This window comes from Aegilops tauschii, chromosome 6 (assembly GCF_002575655.3).
Source record: "Aegilops tauschii subsp. strangulata cultivar AL8/78 chromosome 6, Aet v6.0, whole genome shotgun sequence".
In the NCBI taxonomy this organism is placed as follows: Eukaryota; Viridiplantae; Streptophyta; class Magnoliopsida; order Poales; family Poaceae; genus Aegilops; species Aegilops tauschii.
Window position 1 is genome coordinate 490,751,871 of NC_053040.3, and position 22,471 is coordinate 490,774,341.

Here is a 22,471-nt window from a genome sequence, read left to right on the forward strand (position 1 = left end):
AAAAGAGACTATACACATCTAACAATAATCACTATTTTTGGTTAACATAACACTGCATTATGTCCTTCTTTTGTAGATTTGGGTCAAACCGGAAGGTCGAAGACAATTGTTACCGGTGTTCCACAAACTAAAGCTTGTGAATTTGCTTAACATTTCTGAAGAATGTGATCTGACTTGGACATTGTTTATACTCCGAGGGGCACCCACCCTTGAGAAACTACGCATCTTGGTGAACTCTTGTACCGATTATTCGGTCCTCAATTTTATTCTCTCATTTTGAAGTTCAAACTTGCTGTGTCCACTTAGGATTTTTTTTACCTTACCAAATGCAGGTGCGGGATCATTTATGTGAAATGGTAACGGGGGAGCAGAGGAAAAAGTATGCGTTTAGCGAGGGGAAGGACATGGGACTAGAGTGGGAACCATCTGCATCTGATTTCAAGCACCACAACCTTTCCGAGCTCAGAATCTACGGGAGGTTTCAAGCAGAAGACAACATCGTGTGCTTTGTCAGGAATATCATCAAAGTAGCGGTGAATCTGGAGGATATAAAACTTTATAGGAGTCCAGTGTGTGAGGATTGCAAGCACACGCTTCAGGAGTGGACATTGAAGGAGAAGTCGTCGCTTAGCTTAGCTACAAACTCAACAAGGGGATGCTGTCTTCGCACGTCCAGATTCAGTTCCCGAGGTTAGGGCAATTTTTAACATGGCAAAAATACTGCTCTTGAGCTGCAAGCTGAAGTTGGCAGGAACAACAATATGCATCGATTAATTGTCACTAGTGAACCTTCTCAGATACTCCTGACGTTAGTGTGAAGGAGGATAAGGAGTACTCTTGACGTTAGTGTGAAGTATTTTTTGGCAAATGCAGATAAGTGTTATTCGTGATAAATGCTTGCACCTTGCTTTTACTGTGAAATGAATTTTACTAAGCGGGACACACCCTCTTTTGCTGTGGTGATGAAAGGTGTGGGGACACGTGCCTTGCCGCATCCCAGCAGCCACAATGTTTGAAATTTTGAAGTATGTTTGGGTTGCAGCAGCGGCGTCGGTCCATCACACGTAGCTGCTGGGATGTAAGTTGATGCTTTCTCAAAAAAGAATCTGCCCCAACCAAGTAAAAAAACTGTGAGAAGCATTAGAATGAATATAGTAGGGTGGGCCTGCAGTTTTGCAGGGAGATTAAGGAAGAGTTCTGAGCCCGTGGCTTCGTGCTGGTTGAAAAATAAGAGACCAGGATGTGAGCGCGACGCGGCTGGTCTGGGAAGTGGCGACGCGACGGGGCTCGCAGATTTTCTAGCTGTTGGTTCAGTAGGCACTAGGCAGTCCTAGTTAACTTTGGATATTTAGGAATATCTGATGTAACTAATTTGCCGGACCTGAGCTTCTCTTGTAGTTATTAGTTTCAGTTTGTAACACAAAAGTTGATGTGTAAAAACAAATATCTGATCTTGCACGTTTTTCCTCCTTAAAGATGGAATTTAGACATCAAAGCGTAAATCATTACAATGCATTATCCCACTATTATTTCTACACTGATATGCATAAAGATGAAGTGAGCATGTCAACTTGTTCCAACACATCAAGAGCACTCCGCTTTAACCTCTAAACAGAGCCAGGTATCAGTGAACTTATCCCAAAGGAAGCATTCACAAATATCAGAAAATTTACTAAATATTTTCTCCATTAGGCCCATAGCTTCAATTTAAGAGAAAGCAAGTGTACAAGCGCAATGTCTACTGAATTGTGGAGTTCCTGAACTCCTTCCAACAACAGACCATAGAACAGAGGACTTACAAACTACCAAGTACTATGTCACACATCTCTTTTTTTTTCAATTACGACAGGAAACGAACCATAGCAGGCAAAGACATCCCCAATTCTTCAATGATCTGCATGCGCTCATCTGCGTTCCGTGGATATCTTGATGGGCACTTCATCTTGGGATCCAAGTCACCACAGCGCAGGCATACCTTCCTGTCATGCAGAGGTATCTCCGCCATATTAACTGCATGTTCCATGACACACCTGATGAATCGCACAAAGATGCCGTCAGGTTGGAAGCCATAGATGGTGAGCTTAACCAGATTCTTGTGCTTGAAATCAGGGGCATGTGGCTTCCACTCCACGTCTGCCTTTTCACAGTAACCATTTCTCTTCCGAAACTCTTCGTCTCTCGCCATTACGCACCAATGATCCCATACTGTGATGCACAACTCTTTTAGGGATGGTGCAGCTTCAAGAATAAACATTGTCCAAGCTAAATCACATCCTTCAGGAAGATGGTCCAGATTCACGTGCTGTAGGTTGCTGAGCACAGGCCTCAGCAGCTTCGGGCTTTCTGGCAGAACCCAAATCTGGGAAAACAAAAAAACAATTTACAACCTGAGTGCAAGCTGCATATAAATCACATCCACTACTGGCGGAGAAGACCAACAACATAAGCTACTATTGTTGTTGTTGCATATACCATCATCATATGTAGAGTGACAATGGACAGGTACGATTCAAATGACTAATTAGTAGTACCTTTTCACTTTGAAAATCCAGATGCAGATCGCTTATGGAAGGAACATTACCAAGGAACTGACTGAACATAAGAGTCCCAGTCGAACAGGAGCCAGATTTAGCAAGCCTCAGCTTTGAAAGCTGTCGTACAAAACCAAAATACAGGGGATATTTATGAGAGTTGAACCAATTCTTATAGCCCACCAGCTGGAGTTTTGGCAGGCAAGTGAGCTCTACTGCCTCAAATTTCCCAAACTCGACCTCGAGCTCAGTAAGTTGAGCATGTTCTAGCTGCAGCATAGAATTGAACCCCGAGTCACAATGGGATAAACGCAAAGACTCCAAGAGCTTGCAAGTGCTGAGGATGTTGTGTATGTCCAGTTCACCGAACCTCATATTGTTCAGCCACAGACGGGTGAGGCCAGCAAATGCATCCGGACAAGCACCGAAAAAATCATTGAACTGCTTCGCATGGACGAGGAGATCAGCAGGGGAGCACTTGGAAAACTTCTCCGGTATGATCTCAAACTCAGCCGCGCCAACCTTGTGTGTTGCCATGGCGCGAGCAACAGATTTGGCGATTCTGGAACAGTCTGATTGCGTCAAGATGAATCTGATTTTGAGTTGGATGATGGTGATCTCGGGGCTCCTTGTGCTCAAGATGGTATCCGTTACATGAGCCACAGCGCTGTTGATTCTGAGAAAGTCACTGAGGTAGAAAACACGAGCTCTGTCGTATTGACCTGGAATGGAGTTAATACTTAGGAAGAAGTGTGAGAGCATGGTTGGGAGCTTCATCATTCGCTTCGAGCCACGGCACAGGATGTTATCCATCACATGAGCCACGGCACGGTTGGTCTGGAGCTCTTCACTGGGGCCGAAAACACGAGCTTTATCATGGTTAACCTGGAAAGGAACCAGCACTTAGGAAGAAGTGCGAGAGCATGGTGGGGAGCTTCATCATTCGCTTCGAGAGGACGCAGGCCCTTATTGCATCGAGCGTGTCCACCCTCTCCAGAATGTTGAGCAGAAGGTCATCAGGCAGCTTGGTAAGCCTGTCTCCGTCTGCTTCGCTGCCAGCAGCATCTTTGTTGTGAGTTGCTTTGTGCATCGCATCTAGCTGGAAAACCACAAATAATCAGACTTTTGATGATGAATCCAACGTGATGGACAAACATCAATCAAGCACAATAGCACAATAGAAACAGCACTTACATTGCGTCTGCGCCGACCAGTTTTGTTCTTCTTCTTTTTGCGACTAAAGCACCCGTTCGTCATGGCTGATCGGATCAACAATCGCTGGACGCCTGATCTGGCCTTGGTAAAAATTTCCCCTCTGCTCCTGACAAAGCAGATTAATAGCCGGTGAAAATCAAATCGGGGACACCAACTTAATTTATCGATAATCCGCCTCCGTCTCCCTTGAGATTTTCTTTCTCCCAAAACGCAGCCATACCTAACGAGGTTACCTTCAGATTCCCTGGACCTTTGAACCCAGACGGCGGATGGTAGGGATGGAGTGGAGAGGGTTGTCGGGGGAAGGAGGCCGACTGAGACTGGTGGGTGGCCGGCGGCGGACGGCAGAGGTGGTGGGGTTCGTAGGGGTTGCCGGCGGAGTGTCAGGTTCTGAAGATGTTCGCCCACCTATCTGAAGTCTCCTATCTTCAGTTAACAAAGACGGGCTTCAATGGCTACGAATCCTTCTCACCGCTTCACACACCTTCCTTTTCTTTGAGATATTTTACGGTGCATCATACTCCTGTAAATAGTGCGTAGTATATAGTTGATCCAATGGTCATTATTGATCCCTGTTTTTTTCTCTTGAGGACATTTTAGTAATTGGTTGTAAGGGTAGATTAGTCCTTTCTTAATGATAATGTTATTAATTAATAATATGGGTAATTGCTGTGATTAATAACGTAAGTAATCACAGCTGGAATAGAATTGCCCTATCTCGTGCGTTGCCCTATCTCGTGCGTTCTTCATTTTTCTGCCGCCGTCGCCTGAGTCGCACAGGGGCCGCCGCTCCTTCCCCCGCCCTGCGGTCGCTCCTTCCCCCGCCCATCGGTCACCGTTTCCTGAGTCGCACTGGGGCGGCCGCTCCGTCTCCCGCCCTGCGGGCGCTGCCGCAAGATCTTGGACGGGGCCCCAAGATCTTCAACGGCGCAGCCGGCCCGCGCCGCCCGGCGGCCCTCTCTCTCCATCGAAGGATCTTCGGACGGCGCCCGAGATCGGTTCCTCCGCGCGTCGTGGTTGAGATCCCTCGCATAGGTACGTTGCCTCTGATGCTCCCCAAACACCATAGCTGGGCGCACATGGATGCTGGCTGTGCACGCAATACGAATCCGAAAATGGCTGCTGGGTTTTCTGTCCGTGTGGATGCTGGATTAGTAGTGTGTGAGAGGTTCCTAGTTCTTCTCATTTTTCCTAGCAAGGAATAGTAGTGTGTGTGAGAACTCTCAGATTATGAGTTTGATATTGTGGGATGCATGTTACTTCTTACAAGAACATAATACAGATTTCTTAGAACATGAAAACGATGGGTTAAATACTATGGCCAGTAGGATTCTTGGCTGCTCAGAAAATTAGTAAGGATGTCAGAGATTATTGGTTCAGTTACAGATGATAATCGATGACAATGTATAATTAATATGTTTTAGTTGCAGCGTATTTTCTTTCATGTAAATATGTAACAGGTTTTGCTGTTTCTTATGGCAGGATATCGGCATGGCTGGCGAAGCCATCTCGATAGATGAATTTATGGAGTACGACTCGATGGTCAGGCAGACATTTAAAAGTGAGAACGAAGCGTACAAGTTCTACTTAGGGTATGCGAAGAACAAAGGGTTTGGTGTTAGAAAGGGCGATCTGAAATATAAGGGAAACAAGGAAAATGCATACCGGAGGACGTTTGTGTGTTGCAAACAAGGATATCGTGACGTAAAGCACTTTGATGAAACCGACAAGAAAAGGACGCCAAGGGCACTCTCTCGGTGTGGTTGTCCTGCTCTTTTGCAGGTTGAGCTTCAAGCAAGCACTGGGTTGTGGTTTGTAAAGAATTTTGTTGACCAACATAGCCATCCATTCATAAATCCTGAGTTGTCACCTTTCTTGTGGTCTCATCGTGGCATGACCGATCCACAGAAGGCGGATGTCATTGAGTACTCGGTTGGTGGACTTCGCACACATCAGATAATGGATGTGATGGAGAAGCAGGCTGGTGGTTTGGGCAAGGTTGGATTTATATCTCGCGATCTGTATAACCATGTCGCGTTGGAGAAGAAGAAAAAGATAGAAGGTAGCGATGCTCAATTTATGCTGAACTACATGACAGCACAACAGATGAAAGACCCAGATTTTTTTTACAGATACACCACAGACAGTGATGGGCATCTGCAGAACATATTCTGGGCAGACGCCCAATCTCGCTTGGACTATGTTGCATTTGGTGGTGTGGTGGTGTTTGACAGCACATACCGGTCAAACAAATATAGGTTGCCGTTTGTTCCATTTGTGGGGCTGAACCATCACCGCAGCACAGTCGTGTTTGGGGTTGGTCTTGTATCCGACGAGTCGGCTAACTCATATGAGTGGCTGCTTCAGGTTTTTTTGGAGGCAATGCACCAGAAGCATCCCATCTCAGCGATCACAGACGGCGACGTTTCAATGGCCAAAGCCATATCATCAGTCTGGCCTAGCACATATCACCGTCTGTGCATCTGGCATATCGAGCAGAATATGGTGCTTCACCTCCGAAAGGAAAAGTTTAAGGAATTTAGGAAATTTATTTACTATGCCATGGAGGTTCATGAGTTTGAGAGACGCTGGTTGGCTTATAAGAAGAGATTCAGAATCACAAGGAAAAAGAAAGATGCATGGATTCACAGGATGTACGAGCTGAGAGAAAAGTGGTCTGTAGCATATAACAAGGGAAGGTATTTCCTAGGGATGTTGAGCAATCAGAGGAGTGAGTCTCTAAACTCGAGGCTTCATGTGCACCTGAATAGGAGAATGAAACTCGTTGATCTCGTGCAACACGTTGAACACTGTGTGTCAGTTTTGCGTAGGAATGAAGCAGCATTGGACGCTGTAGCTTCGCACACAATCTCCTTCACTAGATTGACTGCCGATCCACTTGAGATAAGTGCCTCATCTATTTATACCCCTGTTATGTTCAGTAAGGTAAAGGACGAGATTGTCAACTTATCAAGATGGAATGTTCTTGAGGTGGAAGAGGACACTGGTTTGGTTAGCTATGGAGTTGCTCGCAAAGAGTCGGTGCACGTTAGGTTCCATGTCACATGTATTTTTGATGGATCTAAGATGGAAAGTGCATATTGTGGATGTAGGAAGATGGAAAGCGAGGATTTTCCATGTGCTCATATATTTTGCGTTTTGAAGTACAATGGGATATGCACCATCCCCGCATGTTGTGTGAAGGCTAGATGGACAATGCAAGCCAAGCCTGCTTTCAGTTCTGTGAGGAGTGCCAATACACATGTATGGTCAGAACAGATGGATAAGTACCATGAACTGCGCAATATGGCTAGTGAGGCTTTATTCACGGCCTCAGCTAGTGAAATGCAGTCAGAAAAGGTGATGGAGTACCTGAGGAGCATATTGGACGAGGGCAACAAAAATGATGGGAATACTGGCACGCCATCATTTGTTCCTATGCCGGCTTATTTTTCTGGGGCGCGGCAATGGTTTACAGATCAAGTCCAAGACCCTAAACCAATAATAAATCCCAAAGGCAGACCAGCCAAAGAATCGAATAAGAGGTTGAAGCCATTCCTGGAGAATTTGCAAGCAAAAAAGAAAACATTGAAGTAAGTGTTTGGTCATTTTGATGTGTACTGCATATGTTCATTTCTTGGTTGCAGCCTGTCAATATGGTTTACTTTTTGCAGGAAAGTTCATGGTCAGTTGAGTAGGGGGAGGAAGAAAAAAGTGAACAATACTGTAGAAGAAGCAGGAGAAGGAGGAGGAGGAGGAGGAGGAGGAGGAGGAGCAGAAGAAGAAGAAGAAGAAGAAGCAGAAGAAGAAGAAGAAGAAGAAGAAGAGGAAACCGGTGAAGTAAGTTTTAAAAAAAATTCATGTATCTTGTCTACTGTACTTGTGCAAGTCGAACTGTTGTTGAAGCATGCTAATATGTGCAATTTAAACAATGTTTTGCACTACACAGGAAAGCTTCAGCAAAGGTGACTGAAGTTAGTATGATGACTCGGGGGAGAAAGAGAAAAGAGAACAATGACGAAGTGTGTGCTAAGAACAAAAGACCTTTCAAGTAAGTTTATGCATTTTCAGAAGTACATGTTGAACCCTGTGTCGATACCATGTTAATTTATTTGAGTTTGTACAGGAAAACGGCTGGAAAGTCTAAGTAGACAGACAAGGGGGACAAAGAAAAGATGACAATGAAGCCACTTTCTGTTTGCCATTATTCTATCGAATTGTTGGTCACAAGTGTTATACATTCACTTTTTTACTTCATCGACAAAGTCAGGTGCACCGAAGCCCCCACACTCGTCGGCAAAGAAGGTATACATATATCATTGAACCCGTACATCAACTCGTGTACAAATCTCGCTTATTGTTAGATTCAAATAAAGTCAGGTGCACATGACGCCTCTTATGTAGATCAGTCCCGATTTCCTCCTGTTTACATTAATCAAATCATTACATCAGCCTTGCACGTCTTAAATTAAGAAGCCAAATAAACAGCCTAAATGATTAGCTTAATTATTTCTTCACAATAAATCTCTTATTTTTGTTGCCTTGTCACTGAAAATAATCTTTGCACATACAGGGTACCCAGGTTGTATCAATGCACGGGTACTCAGAGTTTGTCCAGTCGTTAACTGGGGAACAGTATGTCATAGCTAGTCAAACGACAATTCGCGAAACTCTGAAGACTCCCGCAATGAACGTTAGGAGAGTTTTGTGCCAAGAGATTGCTAGCACATACGATTCACAAGTTGACGCGTTTGTAATACGCGGGGTACCTATGAGAATAACCTTGCAAGACGTAGAACACATCACAGGCCTGCCTAGCATGGGGAGGGACTATGTCCCTCCTCCGTTCAAAGAAGTGCAGGACCTATGGCTTGATTTAAAGGATCCTGAAGATAACAAACTGACCTTGAAAGGTATATGATATTTTCAGAACTATTTTTTCGTCTGATAATGGAACAAATTTCATAATTACAATACTTACAATTCTTGACAAACAACCTTTTCAGGTCTTCGAAAGCAGATGATCGGCGAAGAGAGGCCACGGTTTGTGAAGCCTTACGTCTTGTACACCATTGGCAAGTTGGTTTGCCCAGCGACACAACCCTATGTTGATCCCAAATATTTGGGAATTGTTGTGGACATACCTAGTATAAAATCCATAAATTATGCTAAACTATCTCTCGACCACTTAATGTCAAGTGTGAGGAAGTTTGTGAACGGTGCCGCGAACTTGGAGGGGAACCTCCCACTACTGCAGGTAGTACGAACTCATTATTTCCTATGATATTCTTTAATTGGTCACTTATGTATTCTTTTTAATTCTCTTGCAGACTTGGTTCTATGAGAAATTCCGAGTCGACCATATTGATTGCACCATTTCCTATCTTCAACGAGATAAACCATTGATCCAATACTGGGACGAAGCAAAGGCTGGAAAGGTGGACAAAATAATATCGCAGAACTACGTAGGAGTAGGACAGGTATATGCTTACTGTTACTAGTTGTCATCTGCTCAGTTTTTGCAAAATTGCTCATAATATAAATTTTTTTGCAGATGGTTGAGGACCTCAGGCGCCCTTGGAAGCCAGTGCACAAGGTTTCACATCAACCTACAAAGTCCTATGCATTTGTTTTTTTTTTGTAATACATCCTTCGTGCATGACTAACATTTTTTCCATTAATAGGATCATCGATTTGGCATAGGAAAGGACTTTAATGAGGGTCAGAGAGTTGATAATAATATCAAGGTATGTCACAACATTTCTAACTGTCTTCATGTCAGAGAATGTATGCTAACCATTTTTTATTTTTAGAAAACCTCAAAGAATGTTGCTGCTAGTACAAATGAAGTGCCAAAGTGTGTCTACAGCAACCCCAGCAAGAACCTTGCTGGGGAATTTGAGGTATGAATTCCATCTTGGTACAATGTTTTTTTGTCAACCATACTTACTACTAACTTGTTCATCTGTACAGAAGGTAAAGAAAACACCTGTGGACCCCCACAAAGGAAAAACAGACAGAGATGACGCTGTGGACTCATTTGGTAAGCGTTTTAGGAGTGACAGCAAGAACTTACCCTCCCAATCTGAGGTCAGCATCACATGTCTGAACCATATTGCTAGCAAAGGTTTTATTTCAACCATATTCTTAACTTGATGACAATATTGCAGAAGGTGAAGAAAACATATGCACACCCCCAGAAGTCAAAGACTGAAAGAGACGATAGCAAGAACTTACCCTCCGAATCTGAGGTCAGCATCACATGTCTGAACCAAATAACTAACTAACGTTTTTCTCAACCCATATTCCTAACCTTAAGTCAAATATCGCAGAAGGTCAAGCCTACGTCCATGGATGACATGGACTCCATAGGGAGGCGTGTCAGACATGACGGCCGGAAGAAAAAGAAGTCCTCACTCCTTCAGAGCGAGGAATACGAATTTTACACCCCCGCGCTCAGAAAGAAAAGAGCTCTATCTCAACAGACACATGACAGTAACGATGTTATGTACACACAGAATAAGAAGATGAATCCCGGGAAAAGCAACAGCCAGCAGCTAAAACAGCTCAAGGAGGACTTGATCAATTTTCAGGCAGAAACAGATCGAGTTACACAGAATATAGTAGCAGATTATGTAAACAGTACTCCAGAGACCGCCAAGTTGGTGAAGATCAAGGACATACTTCTAACGCAGAAGTATCTTAAATGCCTTACAACACCAGATCATTCCTCCTTTGCAGCTTGGGTGGATGATGATGTAAGTGCTAACGCAATATGGTATCTTTGATTATTTATATGTTTTCCAATTGAACTAATATCTTCTTTCTTAGGTACTCGATGCGGCAATCGAACTCCTACGTCTGGACGGACTAGAAGGTGTACGAGATCATGGTACCGTGTATGTCGAAAGGTCGACCATCGTCAACATCCTGAAGAGAGATGGCACAGTCCCGAATTGTACCTTGGATGTTTTAAGCGGCAAATCAGGCACTAAATGGGGAGATAACTACCTTAAACATGACATGGTAACAACATCCACCCTTCTGTTATAATAATAAGAAATTTTATTTTTAGGCACTTCAAACCACTTACAAATTTTGCACGCAGATTTTCCTACCTTCAAATATTCCCAAGAACCACTGGTTCCTGGCTGTTGTCAACTCCCAAAAGAGGGAGATTCAAATTCTGGACTCACTCCAATCACGCAACAACCGGAAAGAAGTAATTGCTGCGGTGAGGCTCTAACAACATTTTATATAACTTACAGTTTATACGAATACGGTACTAAATTGAGTGATATGTTACTTGCAGCTTCTTGGAATGGAAACACATATTGATATAGCAGTGATGGAAAATGGAATGCAAGGAAGTAGATGGCCGGACACTCAAGTGGCTTCGTGGCCTATCAAAGACTATGAAGTGCCACAACAAACAGATGGCTGTTCCTGTGCTCTCTGGGTGTTGAAATTCATCCAATATTGGACCGGAGTGAGATTGTCGGCAATATTCAACCAGGTAACTACATCTTCCCTATCTAACTTAACTTTCACATATACAAAGGGTCCTAACGTCTACCTCCTATGCAGGATGACATAAGATAGTTCAGAAGATGGCTTGCTGCTGCCTTGATCAATTCACCTCACAATGAGTTGAAAGTTCGGAAGGCCATACCAGCAGTTGATTTAGAAGATGATTTAGAAGACCTCGACCTCGGAGGTGACGACGGACACAACGACAGCGGAGATGTCTCAGGAGACGATGGTTCCGCACTATAGTTGTGTGCTGCTGGACTTAGGGTAGAGTTAATAGGATTGGGCGTGGTGTGTTTTTTGCCCCGTAGACGGTTTCCACACCGTTTTCAATTTTATTACTTTATCTATACAGCGGAGATGTATCAAACAATTTTTTTGGCTGTGCTACTTCATATATACGGCAAATTGCCGTACATTTACTACTTTTATCTGCATTGAATATCTACATTAATTTTTAATTAAAGTCTTTCATGCACAAAATCTTGTATTCTTTGTTTAATGATGCAATTCCCTTTGGTTTATAGGATGTGCTTCAAAAACCAAATTTCTAAGTGGCTTTACACTACCGGTGGCAATTTCCTTGCTACTTGTGTCCTTGGAAGCAACACATCCTTTTTAAACCTGGGGTTTCAGTTCTGTATTATGCCAATGAACGATAGGCAAATGCTGTCCTGTTTGCTTACCCCGTTACAAAATGTCAAAGGATGAGCCAACTTGGCCACCAACTTGGGAACTAGCCATTGCCTAACCTCTGAGTGTTTAACAGGTGTCTGAACTGGAATGTCTGTTCATATGACTATGACTTAATCTGAAACTGAAACATGCTCTCTGTGGAATCTGAAACTGCACATGCTCTGCACTAATATCACATACAAAAAAATCATTGTCTACATGAGCTACTTTCGGACTTGCTGCTATACAAGCTAGTGTTGATTTCTGAATTTGAACAACGACACAAGATGAGCAGAGAGGATGAGCATGGACCTGAACTACTGCTGGTGTCATGAAAATCGTCCTCCTCCTAGGCGAGGACCATGGCTGGATCAGCTTTTACGATGGACAAGCTAGCTTAGGAACTCGACAAAAGAAATGGGGGCCAATGGATCGATGGGTCGGATGCGAGTACCTGCATCGGCCGCGACAGATCTGTACGGCACTGGTCGGCGGCGCGTAGGGCCTTGACCGTGACGGGGCATGCCGGCGACGTCTCGCCTTAGTCCTCCCCCTCGGCGACCCGCTCCACATCCCGCAGCTTAGGAGGGGAACACGGGCGGCGGGGACATTTAGCCGCCGACCACAGCCGCCTAGGAAACCGGGAAGGGGCGGCGCCTGCGGTGCTGGCCCCTCCGAGTACGGCGGGGCGCCAAACCATACCGCCCGCAAATACTGCGCGGAGGGTACTCACGGCGACCGGGGTTCGCCGTCGTCCTGTCGCCATAGCGCCGCCATCGGTCGCCCTTTTCCTTTCACCTTTCATTCGGTTCTGTGCGTGGCCGTCAGACTGCGGGCGAGGAAGGGCAACGATGGCTATTGAAAATACAAATGATCATGTTAAATTCCACTAATGCCCTTCACTTGTTTTTCGGGGGAACCAGCCCACGTTTTCGTTAAACAGTGAACTACCGAAACTACCCCTGATCGCAAAATATACTACCAGAAATCTGGAGTAGTATTTCCATATCTGGGCCATCCATACAGAAAAATGAACGGCCAAAATTCATCTGATGCACCGTAAAATGTCTCTTTTCTTTTTTTAGGGATTCACCCACCTTACTTATCGCTATTCATGACACTTTTATTTTAACCTAAGGCTACTTATAGTAAGAAGTATCATATACTAGTATCATGCATATGATATTAGTATATGATGTTCCGTTTTGAAAAAATATTAGTATATGATACTACTCCCTCCGTCCCAAAATAAGTGTCTCAACTTTGTACTAGCTCTAGTACAAATTTGTACTAAGCTCAAGACACTTATTTTGGGACGGAGGGAGTACCTCCATAATGCATAGTAACATAATAAAATAGTATCATAGATGACCATATTTATTGCCATGCATGACACAAAGTAGCATAGCATTTAACATGATACCGTATCTACCTATGTTACTCTAACCCCCTCTCTCTTCTTTAATTGTGTGGCATATAAGCATGTTTGCTAGTCCCAAGTGCACGTTACTGGTTATGTTACCCCCACTATGACCAGCCTAAATGATAAGGGCGATGCTCGGCGCCGGCATGCCGGCCCAAATTTAGGCCGGTCGGCCCGCAGCCGTCTGATTTGGGCGCTGGGAACCGTCTGATGCTCCTCGTCTTCGTCAACGCACGCATACAAAGAAACCCCCCTACATCTCATCGTCCCTTTCGGCCCGCCGGCCGCACGCGTTCTCCCTCTGTCACGCCTTCGCTACCGTCCTCATCTCTAGTCGCTGCCCCTCACCAACCGTCCTCGCCGGCTGTCCAATTCTTCGGTCAAGCCCTCGCAAGGCCGTTCTCTCGTCACCGCCTTCGCCCATGCAACAGCCGTACCTTGCGGTTGCAGCTCATGTGGCGACGACCGCAGCTTGCCGCTGCTCATCCCCGATGTCGCAGCTTGTCGGGCGCACCTGACGCTTGCAACATCTCGCTTGCCCCCGTTACAGCAAAAATCGAGCGCCAGGAGAGATGCCTAGTGTTGCAACCGACGACTAAAAAATCTACAACCGGTAATGAAAAAAGGTTCAACCGGTGATGAAAAAAGTTTCAATCCATACATGACGGAAGCTATTGATGACAACGAAAAGTTGCAACCGGTGATAAAAAAAGCTTCATCTGGCGACGAAAAAAATCTTTTCCGTCGATGAAAAAAGTTTCAACCGTAGAGACGACAGCCGTGGACGGCAATGAAAAAGCTGCAACCGGCGGTTACAAAAGCTACAACCGGCGTTGAAAAAAGCTTCAAACTTCATGTATTAGCTGCGACCCATGACAATGATGTGACGTTTACTGCAACCATAGTCGGTTTTTGCTACAACAGGCGATGGAATTTGCTACAAGTGCACCAGCGAGCACGGCGAGGGTGATGGGGGTGGGATGTTGCGAATCACGGACAGCGAGTCCTGTTGTGCAGGCGACGAGCGGCGCGGTGTTGCAATGGTGGCCGTGGCGAGCTACAACCTCGGGGAGGGGGTAGGATGTACTAAAAATTGTACATCATACATTAAATATAAAGTAGAAATCAAAAAACATATATTTTAAAAGTCGATTATGTATGTAAAAAAATGTTAAACATGTAAAACAATGTTCCTCATGTTTACGAAAAATGTAGATTGTGTGTGAAAAATGTTCGCCGTGTATTGAATAGTGTTGATATATGTACATGTATTCAAAAATATTAATTTGTATTTCAATTTTTTAACAAGTATTAGAAAATGTATTATATATATACTAGAAATGTAGAATGTGAATGAAAAAAATGGAGGAATTCAAAAATATATTATTTCAAAAAATGTTAGTAATTTATTTTAAAATGTTAAACACATTTTAAAATATATTTATAATGTATATAAATGTTGAATGTGCACTGAAATAAGTTGATATGTTTTGAACAGAAAAGAAGGACGCTGATAACGCCCACACGTGTGGCATACTAGACATCCGCCCACACATCGTATGTGGCGTAAGCAGGAGGCAGCCCACACAGGCCATGTGCGGACGAACATTAGAACTGCCCACACGTGTGGGCGCACCTACTTCGTGCCACAAGCCCAACAAGTACTACTCATCCCACCCCGCGCATGTGACACGAAGAAAAATGACCACACGTCCTGGCGCAGCTAAGTTAGTTACCCGCGGGATGACGCTTTAGTTACCATCTCGGGGGGGGGGGGGGGGGGGGGGGGAGGGGCAAGTGTAGTTGTAAAAGCATGGCAACTCTCTGTGTTTTGGTTAACTGTAGTTGCCATGTCTAATTTATGATAGTTGCCGCGTGCAATCAAACCATAGTTGTCGTGTGTGATTAACTATTTGCCACATGTGGTCAAACAAATAGTTACCATGTGTGTTTACCTAGTTGCCACGTGTGGTCCAACCATAGTTGCAATGTATGGTTAATCATAGTTGTCATGTGTGTTTACCTGATTGCCACGTACACGCAACTGCCATCTACCAACAAATCATAGTTGCCATGTGTGTTTACCTAGTTGCCGCATACGCACAACTGCAGTTGCCATCTATCACCGTACGATCGTCGAGGGGGCGAAGAGCAGTTTACCCACACGCGCATGGACTGGTTGGTGACTGTGTGGGCGGGAACTGATTCGTCCACACGGCGCAGCTGGCAACCGCGCGCTGCGGGTCGTGTGGGCGAATGCTCTAATGCCCACACAACACGCCATGCCTACGTGGCACTCAAATTTCTTTAGGATTCGTGCAAAATAGAATCAACATGGATCAAGACGTGTGGGCGATGTACAAATATAACACATGTGTGAGCGTTATCATTTGGAAAAAGAAAACCAATGAAAATTGAGAAAAAAACAAAAAAAGAACCTAATGAAAAACAAAGAAAACCAAAAGTCAAAGAAAACCGATGCAAAAGAATGAAAACTGAGAAATTAAACAAAGATAAACAAAAAAATCGATAACAAGGAAAAAAAGGAACAAAAAATATGGAGAAAGGAAAGAAAAAACCTGTAAACCGGGAAAGAAACAAATAAGAACGAAGAAAGAAAAGAAAAGAACCAGTAAAATCAAAAATAAAACGAAGAAAACTGATGAGAAAACAAAAAAAAAGAAAAGTGATGAAGAAATAAAAAAACCCGAAAAAAGAAACGAAAAATAACAAAGAAAAACGCATCGAACACTTTCTTAAGGGGAACGCCTGCATCGAACACCACGACTGAGCGAACCAACAGCGAGCGAGCGAGCGCTGGTAACGGGCCGGCCCAGTAGTATACAGCAAACGAAAAGGCTTCAGTCTTCTGTGGCTGGGCCGAAGAGGTATGGCCGTCATCCTCTGGGACAACCCTACCGCTAAAAAAAAGGAAAACCTGCCGTCTCCGGCCACCACGACTCTCCTCCGCCGCCATCCCCTGCGACGGCCACCTACCCCACACCTGCCGTCCGCTGCGACAGCCCCCTACCCCACACCTGCCGTTCGCCGCCGGCCATCACGGCTCTCCTCCGCGCGCATCCCTTTGCGACAGTCACCCCCTGCTGTCCGCCGCCGGCCACGACCGCTCTCCTTCGTTGCCACCACCTCCGCTGCCTGGCCTGGGCTATTATGCATGGCTGCGGGTGAAGGATGCGGGAGAAGAGTTGATTTCCTTGTGCAATCGGGGAAGAGTCTGTCTATTTGACAAGTTGTAATCAGGATCCTCCTCCCTTTTGGAGGAAAGCCTGCTGGCGCTCCGTCAGCCGGCCTCGATAAATAGAGGAGCGGGAGGAGTGGGAGGGGGCGCTCGTTGATGGAATAAGTTGGCGTCCCTGATCTTATTTTCGCCGGCGATTAGTCTGCTTTCTTGTGCCGGCCTAAATAAACAGAGGAGGAGGAGGAGGAGGAGGGGGATTCAAATAAGGTCGATCCAAATAGTGCAGGCGTCCCATCATCAAGAAAACCAGGTGTTGATCCGATCAGCCATGACGAAGAAAAGACGTCATCGCAGACGCAATGTAAGTGTTGTTTCTGTTGTGCTTGGTTGATATTTGTGGAGAAAATTCCTTATATAACACTGTTTTAAATAGAGAAAAGTATGTTTTTGTCCCTCAAGTTCCCACAAAGTATAGGCTTGGTCCCTCAAGATTTTTTTGGTATACATTTGGTCCCTCAAGTCTCAAAACCGGATAACTTTGGTCCTAAACCAGATTTTGAGTATATTGACCAGTTTTAACCGCCACAAAACCGCACGATGAACAGTAAATTTGAAAAAAAAACTTCAAAAAAATCTGAAATTTTTTGGGGTCGAATATGCTTACATACGCAAGATGCGAACAAAATTTCAGGCTCTTTCGGCACGCGAGGAGCTCGTGGCAAAAAGAAAACAAAAATATCTGCCTGATGAATAGTAAATTCGAAAAAAATCAAAACAAAATCAAAAAATTATGAAATTTTTTGGGGTCCAATATGCTTAGGTGCGCAAGGTGCGACGAAAATTTTGTCCTGAAATGAGATCGGACGGGCTCTTGCAAAAAATTTGTCATTTTTTGAAGTTTTTTTTTTCAAATTTACTATTCATCGGGCGGTTTTGTGGCGGTCAAACCCGGTCAACATGCTCAAAATCTGGTTTAGGACCAAGCTTATCCGGTTTTGAGACTTGAGGGACCAAATGTATATCCAAAAATTTTGAGGGATCATGTCTATACTTTGTGGGAACTTGAGGGACCAAAAACATACTTTTCTCTTTTAAATATTGTTTCCTTATTTGACACTGAAAACTTTTTTCTTCCTTATATAACACTGTGTCTAAATTTTATGTCCTTTATGGCACTTTCATCCATTTTAAGCATTAACGGTGTCAAATGACACCTGGAAAGACCAATTTGCCCTTCATGGGGTATGTGACCAAAATTTTACGTTGTTCTTTAGCTTCAATTTGTGACTTTATCTGGACGGTGTTCGACGTGATTTTGTACCAAAGAGAATTTAATTACTGAATAATAAAATGAATGCAGAATATACAGGGAAGCAAACATGCATAAGTACATGCATATATGCAGCATGCGGTAGCTCATCTTTGAGTAGTTTTGCACACGTGCATGCATATTAGGTTGCTCACGTACTCTTTACGTGCTAGTCAGGCCTGGTGCTAGTATCTGCATGCATCTAAGGGCTCGTGGCTTTTGGGTGTCCGCAACCATACAGTCTTATTAGCCTGTAGCCGGAAAGTACGCGTACATATTGAAATACCCGCGTGCCGGCCAGCCACGTACACATACGTTTATGCATTCCGAATACCCGTGTGTACCCAGCTAAAGAAAGAGGAGCTCAGAAAGGTAATGGGAGCGTGTCATGTAATAAGGTACAGTATGTATCAGCAGCTTGCCGTAGGAGATAGACCCATCTTCACGAATGTTGCACGCACAAGCCCATCCTCACGCACGTATTGCTCGCATAAGCCCATCCTCGCGCATCGACGAGCACACACGTACTGCTCAGCTGCTCATGTGCTGTACTCCATCTCATCCAGAGGAGCCAGGCAGCCAGCGTCCAGTCGAAGCCGAGGCACAGCCTCGTTGCTGACCGCGACGCTCCGCACAAGCAGTTTGAAAGTGTCTGTTCCCTCTATGACTGAATACATACAAATTTAGGCCATCTATCACATAAGGGGTAAGTAGGTCTTTTCAGGTGTCATTTAACACCGTTATGGCTTCAAATGGATGAAAGTGTCATAAAGGGCATAAAATTTAGACACGGTGTTATATAAGGAAGAAAAAAGTTTTCAGTGTCAAATAAGGTAACAAATTTTAAGACAGTGTTAAATAAGAAATTCTCTCATATTTGTACTACTTCACACGAAGGTTCTTCCTAAAAAGGCTGATTATTTGTTGTTCCAGGTAAATGCATCACAGGAAGCAACTCACAACAAAGACACTGCTGGCAGCGAAGAAGACGGAGACAGGCTTAGCAAGCTGCCAAATGACCTTCTGCTCAACATTCTGGAGAGGGTGGACACGCTCGATGCAGTAAGGGCCTGCGTCCTATCCAAGCGAATGCTCAAGCTCCCCGCCATGCTCTCGCAGTTCTTCCTGAGCTGTAGTTCCATTCCAGGTCACCATGTTAGAACTCGTGTTTACGACGTCAGTGAATTTGTCAGAACCAACACTGTTGTGGCTCATGTAGCGGATAACATCTTGAGCACAAGGAGCCCGGAGATTACCATCAGCAAACTCAAAATCAGATTCATCTTGATGCAACCTGACTGTTACATAATTGGCAAATCTGTCGCCCGTGCCATGGCGACACAGAAGGTTGGCACAGCTGAGTTTGAGATCGTAACAGAGAAGATTCATTTGAAGTGCTCTCCTGCCGATCTCCTCGCCATGCGAAGCAGTTCAATGACTTTTCGGTGCTTGTCCAGGTGCATTTGCTAGCCTCAGGCGCCTGTGGCTGCGCAGTATGAGGTTTGGTGAACTGGACATACCCAATATCCTCAGCACTTGCAAGCTCCTGGATTCTTTGCGTTTATCCCATTGTGACTCGGGGATGAATTCTTTGCTGCAACTAGAACATGCTCAACTTACTGAGCTCGAGGTCGACTATGGGAAATTTGAGATAGTTGAGCTGACATGTCTACCAAAACTCCAACGGGTGAGCTATAAGAGGTGGTTCTACTCTGAGAAAGATCCCCTGTTATTTGGTTTTGTACCACATCTTTCAAAGCCGAGGCTTGCTAAATCTGGCTCCCTATCGACTAGGACTGTTGTGTTAAGTCAGCTCCTTGGTAATGTTCCTTCCATAAGCGATCTGCATCTGGATTTTGAAAGTGAAAAGGTACTAATAATTAGTCATTTGAATCATACCTGTCCATTTTCACTCTATATAGGATGGTTATATGTAATAACAGTAGTAGCTTAAGTTGACGATGTGATTTATATGCAACTTGCACTCAGTATGTAAATTGTTTTTTCTTTCCCAGATTTGGGTTCTGCCAGAAAGCCCGGAGCTGCTCAGACCTGTGCTTAGCAAACTACAGCTTGTGATTCTGGACAATCTTCCTGAAGGATGTGATTTAGCTTGGACAATGTTTATTCTTGAAGCTGCACCATCCCTAAAAGAGTTGTGCATCACAGTATGGGATCATTGGTGCAATATGTTGATGAGAGACAAAGAGTTTCGGGAGAGAAATGGCTACTGTGAAAAGGTGGACGTGGAGTGGAAGCCACATGCCCCTGATTTCAAGCATAAGAATCTGGTTAAGCTCACCATCTATGGCTTCCAACCTGATGACATCTTTGTGGGATTCATCAGTTGTGTCATGGAACATGCGGTCAATATGGCGGAGATATGTCTGCACGACACGAAGGTATGTCTGTGCTGTGGTGACGTGGATCCAAAGGTGAAGTGCGCATCCAGATATCCACGGAACGTTGATGAGCGCAAGAAGATCATTGAAGAATTGGGGATTTCTTTGCCTGCTATGGTTCACTTCCCGTCGTAATAATTGAAAAGAAATGAGATGTATGACCTAGTAGTAGTTTGTAAGTTCTGTGTTCTATGGTCTGTTGTTGGAAGGAGTTCAGGAAATCCATAATTCAGTAGTTATTGTGCTTGTACACTTGCTTTCCCTTAAATTGAAGCTATGTGAACTGTTGCCTAATGGAGAAAATAGGAGTAAATTGCAAAAAACCACCACTATTGGGGACACTAATTCACAAAACCGCCACCATTTGTTTTTTTTCGAAAAACCACCAACATTGGGGTGACAGTTTTCAAAAAACGCTGATGCGGTGATTTACCGTGTTTGAGTAGATTTCTGACCGGTGGGGCCCTTTGTCAGGCGTCACGTGGCCTGGGCGAGACGACGCTCGTGTCATGTCGTTAGAAGGCGTCGGTCAAAACCTAAGCAGGTTGTCAAACCGAACCCATTCGTTCCCCTTTCTCTTGTGTAGTTCTCTGCCGCCGACGCCCACACCGCACCGCCGACCGCCGCAGTCATGGTCTCCTGGAAGGACGGTGAAACTAGCAGCGAGGAGTTTGTTTCCCCCTTCTTGAATTCGCACGCCGAAGAATCCTACGTGAGTTTCTCTTCTGTGTCAATTAGGGTTAGGTTTTCTTCAATCTGAACTCAATTTTAGGTTTGTTTTGACCGATTTGATGTGGGATTTGAGGCTGTACTGTATCTGTACCCTTGTAGGTTCCACATACCATCGTTGACCCAGAGTGGTGTGGCATAGTTGCCGGAGGACCGATGTGCAGTCACAACATGCCGGTGCAGAGGGGTGTTGTATTCCAAGGCGTGAGCACTGGCCGTAGGTTTTACGGATGCGCTAATGAGGTTTGTGCAGATCCTCTGTATGTTCAGCAATTTTACTTCTTACTAGTAATTTTTTTTACTTCTTACTAGTAATTTAGGTGTATGTTGGTATGAATCTTATGTGTATCTAGGTTAACTGATGGAATCAGTTTGGCACATTTGGTGTTGTTTGGTAAGTAAGACCAGAGGGGATTGATTGTTCCAAAGCTTCCAGATAGGATTGCTTGTTCCAAAAAAACATTATGAGTGCAGTTTTAGTCAATTTGCACTTAGTACCGAAAATGCTATCGTGAGATCGCATTCGTAGAAGGCGTGACAAAAAAAACGATGGTCCGAAAATGCTGCTTTCGAAAGCATTTTGGAGCATTGGTTTTTTTTTTTCTGCCACGCCTTCCACAGATGTGATCTCATGATGAAATTTTGCAAACACTTGAAAATTTGGCAAAGTTTACCATAAAAAAATCTGATTTTTTATCAATTATTTTTGATTTTACTGTTCATTTGAGCTCGAGCTCAGAAGGATACTTTTGCAACATTACGGGGCTCCTTAAATGGGAAAAAATGCATCCATCTGATAAGGTGGGTGCGGGTATGGGTTCCCATACCCGTGAACGGCAAACCCGTATACTACTACATTCTGTCAAGTAGGTCCTATGTGTCATTGACTAGATTGAGAAAAAACCTGAGGATGTGTTTGGTTGCTTGGTAAAAAGTTGGTGGGCTTGCATGGAAGTTGGTAGAAGTAGATAGAAGGGAATTTTTACTTTTCAGCTGTTTGGTAGTAAACGTGGCTCCAAGTTCTGGCTAGCACGATGTTCTAAGCACCTCAAAACCTGGCTCAAGAGGAACACCCAAATCAATCGATTACCCTCAAGTAAGCACGTGTGCAACACGAGGCGGAAAAGATTTCCTGACACTTGCATAGCTCTCTCACACTACATGCACCATGCCGCAACAACTAAATATAACTCTACCAACCCCCGAAATTGCATAGGAGCACCTGCGGGCGCAGCCCCCTAATATCTCATCATTGAATATGCATAGGGATCCGCACCACTATAGGTATTCATCATTTTAGTTGCATGTATGTTTTGATTTAGATATGCATAGCGTTGTATTCTTTGCATGCACTGGCCCGCTGAACAGCACGCTCCTGCTCTAGCCGCCAACATCCAACGACTAAAGCTGCATTTACTCAAGCAATGGCCACATCATCAGTTAATGCCTTTCCCATTG

The 22,471-nt window shown here is 44.4% G+C and overlaps 3 protein-coding genes across 4 annotated transcripts; 2 read left to right on the forward strand and 1 right to left on the reverse strand.

The window, feature by feature from the left end:
* Nucleotides 1-1,737: 1,737 nt before the first annotated feature.
* LOC109753060 (uncharacterized) lies at nucleotides 1,738-3,668 on the reverse strand. The gene is made up of 3 exons (XM_073500736.1): nucleotides 3,435-3,668; nucleotides 2,532-3,238; nucleotides 1,738-2,359 (listed from the first exon to the last, which is right to left on the reverse strand). The coding sequence occupies exons 1-3, from the start codon at nucleotides 3,619-3,621 to the stop codon at nucleotides 1,841-1,843; spliced, it is 1,413 nt and encodes a 470-aa protein (XP_073356837.1). The 5' UTR covers nucleotides 3,622-3,668; the 3' UTR covers nucleotides 1,738-1,840.
* A 2,624-nt stretch (nucleotides 3,669-6,292) lies between these two features.
* Nucleotides 6,293-8,304, forward strand: LOC120966010 (protein FAR1-RELATED SEQUENCE 5-like). Of its 2 annotated transcripts, XR_012188283.1 has the most exons (3): nucleotides 6,293-7,339; nucleotides 7,421-7,797; nucleotides 7,873-8,304. XR_012188283.1 is itself a non-coding variant. In XM_073502653.1 (2 exons), the coding sequence occupies exons 1-2, from the start codon at nucleotides 6,309-6,311 to the stop codon at nucleotides 7,713-7,715; spliced, it is 1,326 nt and encodes a 441-aa protein (XP_073358754.1). In that variant the 5' UTR covers nucleotides 6,293-6,308; the 3' UTR covers nucleotides 7,716-8,304. The 2 variants fall into 2 exon arrangements, 1 of the variants encoding a protein (XP_073358754.1); XM_073502653.1 differs by having other exon boundaries at nucleotides 7,421-8,304.
* Nucleotides 8,305-12,368: 4,064 nt separating this feature from the next.
* On the forward strand, nucleotides 12,369-20,697 carry LOC109753055 (uncharacterized). The gene is given in 7 exon segments (XM_073502255.1): nucleotides 12,369-12,438; nucleotides 14,299-14,450; nucleotides 18,449-18,532; nucleotides 18,816-19,296; nucleotides 19,299-19,319; nucleotides 19,322-19,752; nucleotides 19,898-20,697. Coding segments are annotated over 7 exon segments (1,761 nt in total). The 3' UTR covers nucleotides 20,420-20,697.
* Nucleotides 20,698-22,471: the final 1,774 nt, after the last annotated feature.